This window comes from Poecilia latipinna, unplaced genomic scaffold, assembly GCF_001443285.1.
Source record: "Poecilia latipinna isolate Pla-1442-1.1 unplaced genomic scaffold, P_latipinna-1.0 Scaffold422, whole genome shotgun sequence".
NCBI lineage: Eukaryota > Metazoa > Chordata > Actinopteri > Cyprinodontiformes > Poeciliidae > Poecilia > Poecilia latipinna.
Window position 1 is genome coordinate 286,065 of NW_015113038.1, and position 16,002 is coordinate 302,066.

Sequence of the window (16,002 nt, forward strand, 5' to 3'; positions counted from 1 at the left end):
TAATTTGAAATCTTTTGTGTTAATAAAATGTTCTTGTCTGTGTTTTTTATAGAGCAAAAAAATACATTTTACTGATGAGCTTGAAATATAAATTATTTCCCTGCGTCTTTTTTTGGAAACGTATGCGGACTTTGGCGACAACAGATGACGTCGCATGTTGCATTATAATAGATTTGGTTGCTACGTCAACAAAGCGTGTGACCACTACAGTATCTGATAACCAGTAGCACTGCTTTGCGAGGCAGCTTTCAGATTTCAGAAATATGATGGAGCTTTCGTACCAGTCCATGAAAATTGCCCATGAAGCTCGGGAAGCTGTGAGTTGATATTCTGTTCTTATTTGTTGTAGCTTCAGAAAGATAACACGGAGAACATCCTTAAGCTAAAACATCTTTTAGTTAGCTAAATAACAGTAATACTTATAAATTAAGACGCATAAAAGTATGAAATTACATTTAGCTAAATATTTGAATATAGGTATGCTTTACAGATGCATAAAAAACTAAACATTTCATATTTAAAGTTTGGCAGGTAGCCGTTAAGCTAATTATAAGAGCCACATGAATCGGCGTTCTCTGGTTGCCTAGATACCGTGAAGGATTGTTTTGATTATTTGTCTCCCCCTGCTGGCAATGGTAGCGCTGCCTTTGTATTGGCTAATTTAAATGAAATCAATAGTTTAGCTGTCTTGGGTGAATTTATTTTGATTGTTATATATTGAAATATCTGTTATGTCAACTTCGTGTGTAGTAGGCTGGAAATGTCGTAATCTAAACAAAAAGAAATTACCTTTGTCCCGATGTGAATTTAAATAAAATTATAATCATGCTGTGTGAGGTAGGTTGACAAAATTAAAGAAAACAAATAAAATAAATTTATAATTCATAAAATATCACACGTAATTTTAACATGTTCACAAACAATGTATAATAAAAAATTATGTAGATACATACATTATCCTAAATAAATATTAGGAATATTTATTTAAATCAAATTAAAAGTATTTGATTATAATCAAATAATTTCAAATAATTTGATTAAATAAAATAATTTCCAATTTTTGATTGTATAATTGGAAATTATGCAGTCTTGTATTCCTGATCCTGTTCATTGTTGCTCCTCTGCAGGATAAGCTGAGAACCGAGATGAGGAAGAAGAGCATTCTTGTTCTCATTTATCAACATTTACTTGGGCAAGGGTTGGTATGATTTATTTTTTGCCATAATTACAAATTTGAAGTTTACATGATGTTGATGTTGTCTGTCAATTTGAAATCCAACGCGCGCATTGGTATTTGCCCACCAGGTATGCATCCGCAGCGACAGCTTTGGATCAGGAGACAAATGGAGGTGTGAAAAAATTTGAGGTTTGTGACAACGTCGATCTGGAGATAGTTCTCATGGAGTATGAGAATTATCACTATGTCAAATTCCAGAAGTATCCCAAATTCATCAGGAAAACAGAACCAGGTGAAAGAAGGCCTCTGTGCGCTGAAGTTATCATTGACACACACTTAGATTAATAAAATGGTAGACTGCTTCAGCATTAATGCTGTTTTTCCTAAAGTGTTTTTTTTTTGTGTGTGTAAAGGTGAAAACAAGCAGACAAAAAGTGATGTGAAGAAGTGAGTCACCACATCTCTTGAAAACTCATCCTTATGAATTCATGACATAGATGTTCAAATTGTCTTCATGTCCTAACAATTTAAAATGTCTGTTTTGGTCACAGGAGACAGAAACCTCTTCCCAAAATCACTCCATCCTGCTCCCCCCAAACTGGAAATTCAGTCAAGAAAACAGCCGCTAATGTAAAAACATAGTACACTTTATTCAAACAACTCAGATAATTATATAAATAAATAAAACAATAACTTATGCAAAATCTTTCATAGGAAAATGGCACCCCTGTAATACCAGAGTCATTGGATTTGGGCTTGAACACATTCTCCATCAAAACTGCCGGCGAAGCTGCTTCCAGCAAAAAGGTAAAGAAGAAGTCATAACTCAAAAGATTCTTCAGGGATAGACATTACATCAGCTTTGTTGTTAATACACTTTCCCAACCGATTTTCAAATTTAACAGGGTTGATTCAGGCAGCATTGGTTGTGTCATAGTAAACATGAAATAAGAAATATCTGATGTCTGAATCAAGAGAACTAGTTTTGAGGCCAATCGACTTTGACAACACATTCAGCATTTCTGATAAATGTTTGAAAATTCCCAGGTGAAATTCTGTCAATAAAATGTTATTTTACATAGGATTTTATGAAATAATTCATAAATGTTCTACAAGCATCCGTTTTCATTAATACTGCCTTTGTCATCAGACGGCTGATGGGAAAGCAACAATCCACAATGTCTTCAACGGATCAGTTATCCACTCAGACCACATGGTAATTACACACCACATAAAAACCAAAGAAAGAGTCAGTCACATCACCATAAAGCTGCAGTTTAATTTTGGTTAGTTACTGTATAATGTTTTTATAAGGAAATGCAGCTATATGTTTTTCTTTTTTTTTTATGTTGCAGGAGCGGTTGCTGAAGCCCCTCAGTGGCTTTTCTGGGATTAGTGGTGAGATGAGGGAACTTGCTGCAATCATCAGTGAGGTACAAACACACAGACACAGGGTCAAAATTATGCATACAGTCTCAGATATATACACATATTCTACTAATATTTACAGAAATGCTCCACTTTCCATCTGGTTTGCACACGTTCTGTAGACATTAACAAGCTGCTCTCACACTTTTATCACTGGCCAAGTTTGTGCAGACAAACAATGCGTTTGACTTTGGCTCCATTTCACTCTGAATATTCATATATTTTAAATATAAACACATGCCAAAAATCCAATGAATATCAACAAGCTCTACCATTTGACCTGTAAGTGGTCAAATACCCAGACGGTATTATGACAGAACCGTGTCATAGAAGTGAAAAGTTTATGGTTTCTCTTCAACTTGCTAGTGAATATTTATCAAAATATTAGTGGGAGTATATATGTAAATATCTGAGCATGTTTTTTCACCAAGTCAAGCATGTGTACCTAATTATTTGTCTTAATAATCACTGAAGTAGTAAATTGTGCAATAACCCTTAAAAAATTAGAATACTGTGAAAAAGTTAAATATTTTTTGTCATTCATTTAAATAACCTACATATTTTATGCACCTGTAAACCGTTAAATGCAGTAGCTTATATAAATGAATGGTTCTGATTCTGTCCAGCAGAGAGCAGTAAAGAGCTTTGCTGTAAATTGACTGATCTGCTGTATTAATGAAGGCCTACTGTTCTATCTATACTACTTAAATGATGCTTCATCCTAAAGGACACCTACTTACCCAAACCTAATTGACCCTCGGCGTCTTCTTCCCAATGCATCCCTCTCTCCCTCTCTCTCTCTCTCTGTGTGTGTTCACCCCTAAAGGACATCTATTTGCACAGCCCAAACGTGAGGTGGGAGGACATCATTGGTCTGGAGGATGCCAAGCGATTAGTCAAAGAGGCCGTCGTTTATCCCATTAAGGTGAGGCCGGCACACACCCGCGCCTGGTATTTCGATTCTGAATACATCTCCTTTAGGGGCTTAAAGAGGAGGAGGCCATCGGGGTCAGGTCGCTCTATTAGACTGACATTAAATCTATATCTGGGATCTTATGGCAACACGTAATACACAGATGGATAGACGGAGAGGGAGGCGGGAATGCACAAACACCGAAGGTCATGTAAAAATTTGCCATAGCCATGCACGTTCACACAATTTTGCCGCTGCGTATAGATAACCGCCACACACACACATTTTTATCATCATCATGCAGACCTTTCTCGTGACAACGAATCAGGCTGTCTGCATCCTCTTGACATTTCCAGATGAAGATGAGGACTGATGTGTCCATCTTCTTACGTATACAGTGCTGGACTCTTTTATTGAATAAAACCACCTCTCTGTTGCCCCTAACTTCTGTCTCCATTATTATTCATTCTCAGTCTTATAAGGTCAGGCGGATTTGATTTGAGTCTCTTCACCACCTAAAATTCAGACTAATTTGCGCCCCGTGGCATTTGGAGCCCTGACTCAGCTTTTCATCTGGCTCAACAGCTTCACTCGCGCATAGCTCAGCTTTTAATGGGTCTGCCAAAACAGTGTAGTTAGAATAGATATTGAACAATAGGTTGATTTATAGAAGACTTGTGCAGTATTATTCATAGCTTGCTCACACTTGGATTAATCACCTTACCCTCTTTTGATTCTTGCTTTCTTTAATTCCTCCTCTTCACAGTACCCTCAGCTGTTTACCGGCATCTTATCTCCGTGGAAGGGCTTGCTGCTTTATGGTCCCCCAGGTAACACACTGTTCACATTCACATGGCTCCCATACAGTTTTTATGTCAAAATCCCACTCTGTTCCAAACTCTCTTTCCCAAAGGTCTCAATGTCTTGTTAGTTAATATTAAAGTATTTATACAAAATTTTACTATAAATGCAAGGTGGATACAGCATTTTTTAAGTGTCAAGCCTAGCTCTAGCTTGCAAAGACTTCTAGACGATGGATGGACGGACAGACGGATGGTTTGGTCAATAGATCAAAGATGGACAAAAGGATTAGAGAATAGATGGATGAATTGTTAGGAGAGACCGATGTCTAAAGTATGGAAGTATAAAACTTCCTCCACTCTCCTTTTTTTTTTTCTTTTATGCCCTTACTTAATCAAACCTGGAAAATACCTTACTCATCTTCCATACCGTTCCAGACTCTTTAGGAACCTTATTTAATATTTTTTTTTTTAATCGACCATTATGGACTTGATTGAAAACCTCATCGCCATGTCTCCTGTACACAAAGGCACAGGTAAAACTATGCTGGCCAAGGCTGTGGCTACAGAGTGCAAGACAACCTTCTTCAACATCTCAGCCTCTAGCATCGTCAGCAAATGGAGAGGCGACTCTGAAAAACTCGTCCGGGTAAGTTGTCACTGAGCACGCATCTCAATGATTTTGAATTTCATCAAAACGTTAATTTGATGAAATAGCTCTATTTAAACAGAAATGCTCATGTCTGTAACAAAAAAAAAAAACAAACAAAAAAACATTTTGGCGATTTTCTAACAGGATGCTAAGATACAGCCTTTTGAGGTTTAACCTTCTTCATTTTTTTGAGAGTTTACTGGTTAACTGTTTTCTCTGGATTCAAAAATAATCAAAATGAACAAAAGAAATAAAATAAAAGTTGTATTTAATGACTCCTTTTTACATTATTCAAATGAATTCACGTGACACACCAAGCATCAGCTGAACCAGATTATTTACACCTAGGGGTGAACGCATGTTCTGTGCTGCAGGTTCTTTTTGAGCTGGCGAGGTACCATGCCCCATCCACCATCTTCCTGGATGAGCTGGAGTCAGTGATGGGCCAAAGAGGAACCAGTGCAACGTGAGCTTTGCCACTATAAGTCATCAATTCTGCTGCTATTGGTCTAGGGCTGAAAACACTCCCCCGAGAGAGCAAAGCGGAGAATAGAGGTCAGTTTAACGGAAACCAGATGTCTGTGTCCAGGAACGAGCATGAGGGGAGTCGGCGGATGAAGACGGAGCTGTTGATTCAGATGGACGGCCTCGCAACATCAGAAGATCTCGTGTTTGTTCTCGCTGCTTCCAACCTGCCTTGGTAAAACCATAATATACATTCGACCAGCTCAGACATAAAGATGGGGAGAAGTTTGGTGAATTCTGCACTGTTTTATGTTGGTCTATCTCATAAAATCCCTACAAAATAAAGTCTGAGATAGTAACATTATAAAATATGAACGTTTGCAACATTTAAGATGACTGCCATTTTATTTTATTTTTATTCCTACACATTTGTGACAAAAGTGACAAAAGCAGCTGTTGTTTCAGGGAGCTGGACCACGGGATGCTGAGGAGGTTAGAGAAGAGGATTCTAGTAGGTCTTCCCTCGTCACCTGCTCGCCAAGCCATGATTTCTCATTGGCTGCCTCCTCTCAGCCTCCTCGGTGGGGTGAAGCTACAGACTAGCTTAGACTACAAAATGCTGGCAGAGGTTTGTCATAGCCAATATCAGCAAATTAAATGTGATTTTTCATATTGCAAAATAGTTTTTTGGAATTATACTTTTTTCTTGCATTCATTTCTGTTACTTCTGTAAAGTTAATCTTTCTCGTGTGCCGACACAGGAGATGGAAGGATACTCTGGCTGTGACATCAGATTAACATGCAAGGAAGCCGCCATGAGACCAGTTCGCAAGATTTTTGATGCTCTGGAGTCGCATCATGATGGTAAATTAAAAAAAAACAAACAAAAAAAAAACAACACATTTGTAACTGGAGATCCCCTACAACACTTCAGGCTCTTGTGTGATTCTCCTCCACAGCAAACATGGACATGCCCGCCATTGAGCTGGGAACCGTAACAACAGAGGATTTCATGGAGGTTCTAGTGTACACTAAACCGTCGACCCAAAACCTGATGGACAGATACACAATCTGGGAGAAAAAGCACAAGTCAGTTTGATGTCCAGGCTGAAAATATTAATCCAAATTGTTTCTTTTTTTACGTCAATTTGATATTTTTTCAGTACCACTCTGTAATTGCTTTTGCACAGATAGTGAGGGTCGCAGACTCACATTGCAATAATCAAATAAATTTTGAACCTTCTTAACAAACATCTGAATATTGCTTTTCAGAGCCAACATTATTGTTTTACAAGATGTTTTTCACAGAGCATTCACTTACATCTACGACGTTTATTTTAAACAGCTTGATAGTGCAAAATGTTTCATTCTCCATTGAAGTTCATAGCAGATTCCGTAGGATGTGTTCGACGGCATCAGGGAAACTGTTGCATGTCAGGTAAGGAGGTGGGTCAATTTTCCTTTCATCCCCGTCTCTATATTTACCTGCAGTGTGAGAAGATGAAATATTATCAGAAAAACAGAAAGAAAAAAAAAGTTAAAAATGTGTCTATTGTGTCCAGAGCTCCTCCTTCCATGTTTGTTTCAAACTGCTTTCAGCTTTGTTTCAACTTTATGTTGCTTGCTCACCTCTTAAAAACTGAATATACGAGTAAATATATTTAAGTTAATTTAAAGTTGGTAGTTGTATCAAGAATCATTCCAAGGGGTATGAATAATCAGGAGGACTGAACTTACCTGTTTTAACAAGAATACCCAGCATTCCTGCATTCTGAGCCCCACCTACATCGTCTCTGGCATCCTGCAGGAAATAAGATGTAAAATAAAGGTAACAACTGGGTTGGTGTAAGTGGCTTCCAATAGAAATATGTTTCAATGGGATGACATCAGTTTTTACCTGAACTTATTAGATGTTTAAAATGTTTGGAATGGTATTACTGAAGAAATGTAGGTGAAAAAATTTTCAATTTGAGTCCTATTAAGACCGTTATGATCATCTAAAATGAGCTTCTTTTCGATTTAGATGATTATCAGTGAAACAGATAGAAATACTTACATCTCCTATCATGACGGCTTCACTGGGGCTACATCCTAAATCAGACAAGGCCTGTTTAGGAGAAGAAAATTAGTAGACTTTATTCAGAGGGTGAATAAACTCTAAAATAAAAATCTGGAACTTTTATTTTAAAATTCCAGATTTCTTAGTTCAGTAAGAATTGTGGATAGATGGATTCATGGGTCAATAGCTAAATTGGCTGACGGATAATGGCATGCAAAGATTGAAGGGTAGACGACTACCAAATACTCCTTCAGACATACATCATGTAGAGAATTTCCAAAATTAACCAGATCTGAAAATGTAACATTATTAGCTGTACTAACCCCCGATACGTCCTTAAAAGAATCTTTACCTGTGTGAAAAACGTCTTTTCGGGCTTTCCCACCACTGTAGCTTTACAGTCTGTGGCATACTCCAAGCCCGTCACAAAGGGTCCGGGGCCAAGGGCCAAGCCGTCCTTACGTTTGTAGTAACGAGCCTTATGAATGGCAATAAGAGGAGCTCCATCCAAAATCATTCTAGAAAGAAACATACATGAAAAATATGTATAAAACAGTTTTGAAAGTAGAAGTCAAGATGTGTCAACATATCAACAATATCTTAATCTGTGCGAGTGTTAATTGACTTAGGTTTTAAAATGTCATATCTTCCAAAAAAAAAATATATATATATATATATATATATATATATATATATATATAACCTGCACTGAGGTACATGTTTTTGAGATTATCAAGAAGCAAATCTACAAATAGTTTCCTCACCTGAAAGCCTTATTGAGACTTTGGTAGTTGAAATGGTCAGGAGCGAGTCCAATGACGACGGCGTCTGGCTCCGAAGTGTCGATACCTGCAGAAGGAAGGACAACAGTCTGGAGTTAAAGCTGTCATCTATTTGTTCAAACTGTTATGGACAGATGAGGAACACAACTTTATAAAGTGGAGATGAATTTGTAACGCAGAAAATTTCTTCTAAGGTACCAGTGAAGTCTTCCAGTGCGCTGTCCTCCACCAGCAGCAGCGGCTTGTGTTGTTTTTGTTCCAACAAGCTCCTTGCAGCACTCAGAGACGTGAAGATTTCTTTTTCCTGCGGGTTCAGAGAACAAAAGTGCTCCAGATTCACTTTATGTAATGATTTTGAACGCTTGTCTCTAAGCAGTCTGGACCTTTACAAGTTATTCTACTAAATAAAGCAGATTTACTACCTTTACTACCTTTAGGAGGCTTTTCAATATTATTCAAATTTATTGAGATGAACTGATATTTCTTAACTTTCTAAAACTGCACTTTATTACCCACAACCAACTTCTGATATTTCACCTGGAGGTCAAAGTTAAGTCGTTGCAGTCGCTCCAGTAAGTTTCTCTTACTTTCCTTTGTTGTGTTGGTCACAAACTTCACAGCTACTGATGCCTGCCGTAACCTGGCAGCCCCAGAACACATGGAAAAAAGGCCCAATCAAAAGCACATTTAAAAGTCTGCCTTTGTAAAGTGTAAGTAGAGACTTTTCTTTTGGTTTGTGGCGTGTCTCCTACCGGTTGAGGGCGTCCTGCGCCCCGGGCACTGCAGTGTCCTCTATGTGTAGAGTCCCACTGAGGTCTATGAGGACAGCCTTCAGAGCCCGTCGGCCTGCCATGTTGCAGGTCTGAAAGGGGAAAAATATAATGTCTGAGATGAGTCCTTCAGCAGAAGAATTACATATTTTTGTTATATATTGTCTTATTTTACGCAAGTCCAAAAAAAGTACAGGGAATTTGGAAATCAGACTTTAAAACAACAGTAATACAGCCACCAACAGAACCTTTGAATATTTTAGATAACAGATAAGAGCAGCTTGGACTCTGTTTAAAAAGGCTTATTCTTCCATAATAATTCATTATTTCAGAGATTACATTTTTTTTGGTCATAATCATAATTCTCATCGGTAATGGCAGAATTTATCAGATTATAGAGTTGATCAAAACCCACATTGGCACAAACTGAGAGGATTACCGAACCGTTTTATGTGTGGGGCTCCTCCCTGGATTCCAGATTTGTGTTTTTTTTTTTTTTTGGTGTTTGAATTTAAACTGTGATCTGTTATTATTTAGACATGTTTGGATTTCTGTCATGTAGTTATCAGTTTGATGCTGCAATTAATGCTCTTAATACCTAACCAAAGACCACACGCACACAGATGCTTGATAAGGCCCGGCCACTAAGATCTGTATTCATCTCAACTGATCAACTCAACTGTCATGGAAATGCCAAGCTGACGATAGGTTTATTGTTTCTGTGTATGTGTTTGTTCAGTTTCACTGAAAAAAAATTGGTTTCTTTCTTATTTTGTTTGCAATTTTGTACTCTTTAGTGTTTCTTTGTACTTTTTGTGTTTGTAAAAAAACAAAAACCTGATGGAGGTTTACTTTTTGGATATTTAATTAAATCAGAACCTTAATAGTAAACAGAATCACAGTTGTAAAGGTAATCTTATAACCGCTTAAGTATTTTTTTTTCCCCCTCCTGATTCCAGAATATTTGCAGACATTTAGTTTATTGTAAACGTATTTGCGTTTCCTGACCTTGTTAAAAGTTCTCAATATACAACCACAAACATCCATGTGCTTTACTGGAATTGTAAGTAGCAGACCAATACACAGCAATGTTTTAATCTAAACTAAGTTTATGCTCAGGTAAAGACGTTGAAACACCGAGTTCATTTAAATTACAAATAGGAATGTGTTTAGAGATGTCTTTAATCAATAACTGGAACATTAGTAGTTTAAAATATTAGGATTTTTCTTTGAGCTGCCTTTTAGTTGAAATGTACTATAAAAAGAAAATTGTCTTGTATCTCCGGTTTCTACACCTGTCTGCTGTGTTCTTTTGTTTTTATGATGCTGCTTTCTTTCACTAATATTATCCAACAAACATCTGAGTCCATCACAGAATGCATAATTTATAAACTTTAATAAAGTGACTTCTGAAGAGAGTTGGTAACACTTGGTTTTATTTTTTAACCACAGGGGGAAACAAGTCTGAATATGTGGTGAAATTGCAAAGGCATCTATAGTTTGTCATGGGACTTTATGTGTTCAAATCTCTTTCCAAGAGGGACATTTACTGAAAATAGTTTAATAAAAGGAACAAGCCCAAGCTATAATAATAATAAATAATAATAATAATAATAATAATAATAAAAGACTGCATAGATAGGAGATATATGTCTCTGCCGTATTTCTATAATATTCAAGAATAACTGGTCTCAAGTTTCTATGTTAAGTTTAAATTTGTCACCATACAGTAACTATTGAAATAATACAGCGCACATACTTGAAGAATGCATAACTTAAGTACCTAACTCTTGTCAGATCTCCGCAGTAAGATGTGAAGAAATTAATAATAAAAGAGTCTGTTATTCTGTATTCAACTTCTATGTTTGTGTCTTCTACCTACACGAACAACACGGTGCTGGTTTACTATGGACTTGCAGCTGTGGGAGATTTGTATGGTAGTGGCTAAAATCCTTGTCAAGATATGAGTTTAACCACAAAATGCTTCCGTTTTAATAAGCCAAGAAGTCCAAAAACTGACAGCACAGCCTTAAATGACAAAAATCCACACAAAAAGCAATTTTAACCTTACTGCAGCAGCGCTACTCCTTCCTGTTGACGTCTCTTCTTTTTCGGCTATTTTGTTATTTAGTGCTCGCTGCTGCCCCCTACAGCTAAGAGGTCGCTTCCTACGGTAGAATCATTTCGCATTTTCCACATTACGCAGCTTGCTAAATTGAAAACTATTTTGCACTTCACGCACATTTCATTACAACTGCTTCAATTTTGATACTGTATTGTTATTATTATTATTTTTTTCATTTTCCTACAAATTCAGAGTTTTTAATCAGTTAAGAGGGTTAGCCTTAACCACATAATCACCCAGCGGAATAATAAAGAACATATGTGCCCCATCAAACTAAACACCAACAGATGTATCGCATTAGTAGGTCTTTTAGATTTAACATAGATGGGGGTATTATCAGAGTGATAAAAATATTCCCTGCATGATGCCAGACAGTACTGATCCTCTTTTTATCTTACATCCAGAGTGAATAACACAGTTGTTTTCAACATTTACTTTTTTCATACAGTTTTTTATATTAATTTCTGTAAACAGGATGCCAGGAGCCTTATGTAACATACATTTGTTATGGAAAAATATACAAAAAGAAATGTTTATTATTTTAGTGTACTGTTTTGCTTCTGATTTATTGTTTCTGACCCCCCACTTGTTTGTTTTTTAGTCACTGCATTAATTAGTTCTATGATCACTTAGTAATGTTTTTTTTCAGTTTCCCTTTAATTTATTTTACAAAAATGTTTAAACTATTTTATTAAACAGAACAGAGACTGGCTTTTAGTTTGGAGATAAATTTCACAATGTCTCCTTTTATGAATAATAATAATATATATATATATATATATATATATATATATATATATATATATATATATTTGCAAAACAAAAACATCCAAATCTCTGAAAGCTGCCACTCGATCTGTGATCGCTTACAGCTTTCCCCCTGCTAAACCTGTACTAATCACATATCAAAGTGGCTTTAATGTAGCAATCCCCCTTAAACATATGCTTCTAATTCCAGCAGGCCCTCTCCTCATAAATCCTTTAAATTTAGGTTCAAAACTAACATAAAAAAAACAGATATTTTTTTGTAACATAGAATGAAAATAGTTACATTTCATAACATGTCAGGAGAAATAATAAGACAGTGGGCCATGGAAGATGTACAAACATGCAGTGTGAAATATATCATTGGAGTTGATAAGGTAAACATTAGAACTACTTACTGAACAAGCTGAAACAAACATCACTCCCAACCAGCATCTTCACATTTCATATTTCTAAGTTTATGAGTGTGTTGACATGAGGATATTGAGGAGAGGAAAGTGCAAACACGAAACTAGTGCCACCAGTCTGCTTCAAAGCTTTCTCTATTGTAATCTGATAAAACACTTAACTGCTGTTAAGATCGGTGTGTAAACGGCACATTGGTTTTGGTTTAGTTTAAAAAAAACTTTAGATGATTAAAACAACTGGCATTTTATACAACAGTGAAACAACTGAATGGAATACTTGAACTGTTAATCAAAAATAAAGAACATTACTTTCAATAGATAGCAATAGTAATTTTTATTCCCTTGTTGCGGGATGTCATTTAAGCACCAGTTAAAGCTTTCACAAAACATACAACAGGTGAGGAAGGTTTCTCCGAATATTTTTGACTAGGTGATGGTTTGAATCCTCTTTTCTTTGGCAGAGATTTTTCACAGCCTATGGCTTTTCCACTCTGCTGTTGGCGGACAGCAGAAATCCTTGAAGAATGTGCAAATTGTTCAGTGTGTGAGGGTGTATTTTTGCAGCCGTTTCTGGTAACCTGTGCAGACTTGTTACATTGACACATCAGTGCTTGGTTGTCAACCAAACAGCAGCAACAGGATGATGCACGCTGAGTTCACAATTATCAGTGGCACTGTAAAAAGAAAAGACAGGAAAAAAAGTTAGGAGAAAATGATTAATCTTACATCACTGCAAGTCATTAGTTAATATTTAACTGAAGCCAAGTATCACACTTCAGCTCATAAAAAAGAATAAGAGTTTTCACTTTTTTATTTCACACACACAGGCATTTCAATCAGTGTTCTCTGTGGCATATTTTTGATAGTAGGGAATATAAGGACAACAAAGCAAGACTTCACCAATACTATAATAAATACAACTGTCAATATTAATTGTTTTCTCAGATTAGATTAGTCATTTACATGAACATTGTAGTAGCTAGAATTAATTTTGTAACCAAAAAAGCACAGCTGCCAGTTACATAGGCACAATGCTAAATCATATGTTCAATCGACATGTGATGCATAGTGAATGCAAACAGAAAAATAATTTTGGCACATCTAGAACTCCATAAGATTCAACAAAAGGTGTGACTGGATATTATAGTAGTCCTAATTTTTTCCCCTTAAAAATAAAATATATATTTTTGCTGCACTAATTTGTTTTATAAGTAAAGCAATATTTTATTTTTGTGTTTAAGTGTTGATAACTCCAATTAATCAACCTTTTTTCCCCCAAAGACTGAAAATAATAATAAAAAGCATTTCTTTTGAATAAATTACATATTTTCGAAGTTTTCCTAATTGCTGAGATGCCCTTATTTCGTATTGAATTAAAATGTTTGCTTCACGCTGCTTACGTCTCACCTCTCATGACGGTCCGAACTGAACGAATGAGATTCAGTATCTGAGCTTTGACTCCTGGGTCATCCCCAAAGCCTCCAACTCCCTGATCAACACCCCAACCGACTGCACACACACACACACACACACACACACACACACACATTAAGCAGAAAGAGTACAAGTCAGGAAACAGAATTGAGCAAATAAATATATAAAGCCAAGTTTCCAAATGTTAGAATTCCAGCTCATTCATTTATCTACAGTTTGTGTGATGATGATGACCACCAGACTGTTAACATGCACTAATAGGGGTATTCGCTTTACTACAAGCAGCTACTTACTTTTGCTGAGAAATCTCTCTTCGTGTAACACGGCGATAGCATTGGTGCACAGAATAGCGGTCTGGATGAGTGTGTACAGCGTAAACGCCATGCTGGCAAAAGATGTTTTATCTCCTCCCTCGTTGCTGTCGTCGTCCTCCGCAACCAGAAGAGTAACAGCCGTAAAAAAGCAGCGAACGTCGTGCAAACGGCGCGAGTTGTAGTTTATAGTTGTTGTTCAATGTCTCGCTATAATGCCGTTACAAAGTGACAGTGTTCAATCGATAGTCAGCTTATCTTCTTCTTTCTGCTAAAACATAACTGATTTGAGCCTGAATTTAACCAAAAACCTTTAGAGAGTTGAAACTTTAACATCACTGGGTTTTCCAACAAAATAATCCCAAACACTATGCAAACTGGTTATGGAACTAAAATGTAGGCCGACATTAAAACTATTACTCAAACCTTATTGAAAATTTATGGATAAAATTAAAAAGCTTTAAATAATATTGAAGTTCTCCAGTAAGATTAAGAATTATGTCACGAGGTGGTTGATGACAACAAAACTCTGTTTTGATGGATCTTTCCAGAAGACTGTTCACCTAACAAAATGGACACTGTTAATTGTAATTGTGTTTTTTTTTTCTTCTTTTTTTTGGTCATGGAGATTACATGTCTTCAAAAATTGCAAAAATAAGTTCTTCTCAACTTTTTTTTTAATTGCAAATTTCACAATTCAACTGTTTTTATTTTTTTGTATAGACATTTTTTATTTACACATAGTAGAGAAACTACAGGAACATTTTGAAATACATCTGCATTAACAGGATATAATAATAACATATCAGTAGATAACAACTTCATCCATTCATTCTATAAACCAGGTGAGGGAGATGTCATTTGTAATTTTTTTTGTTTTTGTTTTTTTTTGACGTACACTTAAACACACCATCTTAATAATCATTGTTATTGAGTCTCTTACAGCTTCTTTAAAATCTATAATAATATTTTCACAACAGGGGTCTCAGGATTTTATTTTCAAATTATAAATAAATAAACACATAAAAAGACTGTAAGATTCAATACTCTCATGTGTGATGATTTATACAGTTAGGTGAAGTAATTTACAAATAGATACACAACAAGAATGAACTGCAATCTTCTCCTTGCTGGCCATACATTAAGCAGGTGCTTGGAGAGGGCCTTAAAATTGCCTGATCAGCATCTATTAGCTGATGGTAGCATTAATACTTTTACTTAAAGTTCTTGTGGAGGTAAAAATCTGAATTGGTGCCTTTCAGCTGCTATAAACTCATACAGAATAAATATGAGAGTGAATGAAATATGTTTTTTAGGGTAACTTTGCATATAAATAAAATATGTACTAACAGATGTGATACATTGAATACTGACACGGGAGTTACATCTGCAGATTCTTTTTTTTTGTACATTACAGAAATGATGGTGACTGTACATTTTCAGCATGTAAACCCTTTTTTGTGAATTCAAAATGTGATTTTTTTGTTTTGTTCTTTTGTTGGTTCTCCATCTTCCTTAGACATCAGTCAGAGCTTGCATCACATGTGATTGCTGATAATTGGTAACAATGATGATCTGTGTACAAAAGGACTGTTCCTACATCAGTATGCCAAGAAGAATCTCTTTGGGCCCAAATGCTGATACTTAAGGGGGACTTTTCTTTCAGGCTCTCTGGTTGGCGATGCCAATGCCACAGCAGTCCAGTGCATTCGACCAACAGCAGTGAGAGTCACAAGTGACCCCTGTCTTTCAGCATTTTCTCTCCACCTCTACATCCTTCATCCAGGTTCTTGCTTTGGTCCCGGTTGAATAGAGCTTGAAATCTTGCAATAGCAAAATGCCAAGAATGATCCCGTTGATCCAGATGTTTTCAGTTCAGTTAATTTGGGAGTGTGAGTGGAGAAAGTTGACCAA

General features: G+C 36.2%; 3 protein-coding genes across 5 annotated transcripts; 1 reads left to right on the forward strand and 2 right to left on the reverse strand.

The window, feature by feature from the left end:
- Positions 1-182: 182 nt before the first annotated feature.
- katnal2 (katanin p60 subunit A-like 2) lies at positions 183-15,926 on the forward strand. 3 transcript variants are annotated; one of them, XM_015037878.1, is made up of 16 exons: positions 183-317; positions 1,128-1,198; positions 1,306-1,469; positions 1,591-1,624; positions 1,729-1,807; positions 1,892-1,983; positions 2,330-2,393; positions 2,533-2,610; positions 3,432-3,530; positions 4,285-4,348; positions 4,849-4,967; positions 5,345-5,436; positions 5,560-5,670; positions 5,901-6,063; positions 6,197-6,299; positions 15,755-15,926. In XM_015037878.1, the coding sequence occupies exons 1-16, from the start codon at positions 264-266 to the stop codon at positions 15,895-15,897; spliced, it is 1,530 nt and encodes a 509-aa protein (XP_014893364.1). In that variant the 5' UTR covers positions 183-263; the 3' UTR covers positions 15,898-15,926. The 3 variants fall into 3 exon arrangements, with proteins under 3 accessions (XP_014893364.1, XP_014893365.1, XP_014893366.1); XM_015037879.1 differs by lacking the exon at positions 15,755-15,926 and adding an exon at positions 6,395-6,635; XM_015037880.1 differs by lacking the exon at positions 15,755-15,926 and having other exon boundaries at positions 6,171-6,305.
- hdhd2 (haloacid dehalogenase-like hydrolase domain containing 2) lies at positions 6,649-11,196 on the reverse strand. Its single transcript, XM_015037883.1, has 9 exons — positions 11,118-11,196; positions 9,029-9,138; positions 8,814-8,916; positions 8,475-8,580; positions 8,259-8,343; positions 7,847-8,012; positions 7,492-7,542; positions 7,173-7,236; positions 6,649-6,920 (listed from the first exon to the last, which is right to left on the reverse strand). Exons 2-9 carry the CDS (start codon positions 9,127-9,129, stop codon positions 6,817-6,819), a joined length of 780 nt encoding a protein of 259 aa, XP_014893369.1. The 5' UTR covers positions 9,130-9,138; positions 11,118-11,196; the 3' UTR covers positions 6,649-6,816.
- Positions 12,464-14,235, reverse strand: ier3ip1 (immediate early response 3 interacting protein 1). Its single transcript, XM_015037886.1, has 3 exons — positions 14,071-14,235; positions 13,751-13,852; positions 12,464-13,017 (listed from the first exon to the last, which is right to left on the reverse strand). Exons 1-3 carry the CDS (start codon positions 14,159-14,161, stop codon positions 12,962-12,964), a joined length of 249 nt encoding a protein of 82 aa, XP_014893372.1. The 5' UTR covers positions 14,162-14,235; the 3' UTR covers positions 12,464-12,961.
- Positions 15,927-16,002: the final 76 nt, after the last annotated feature.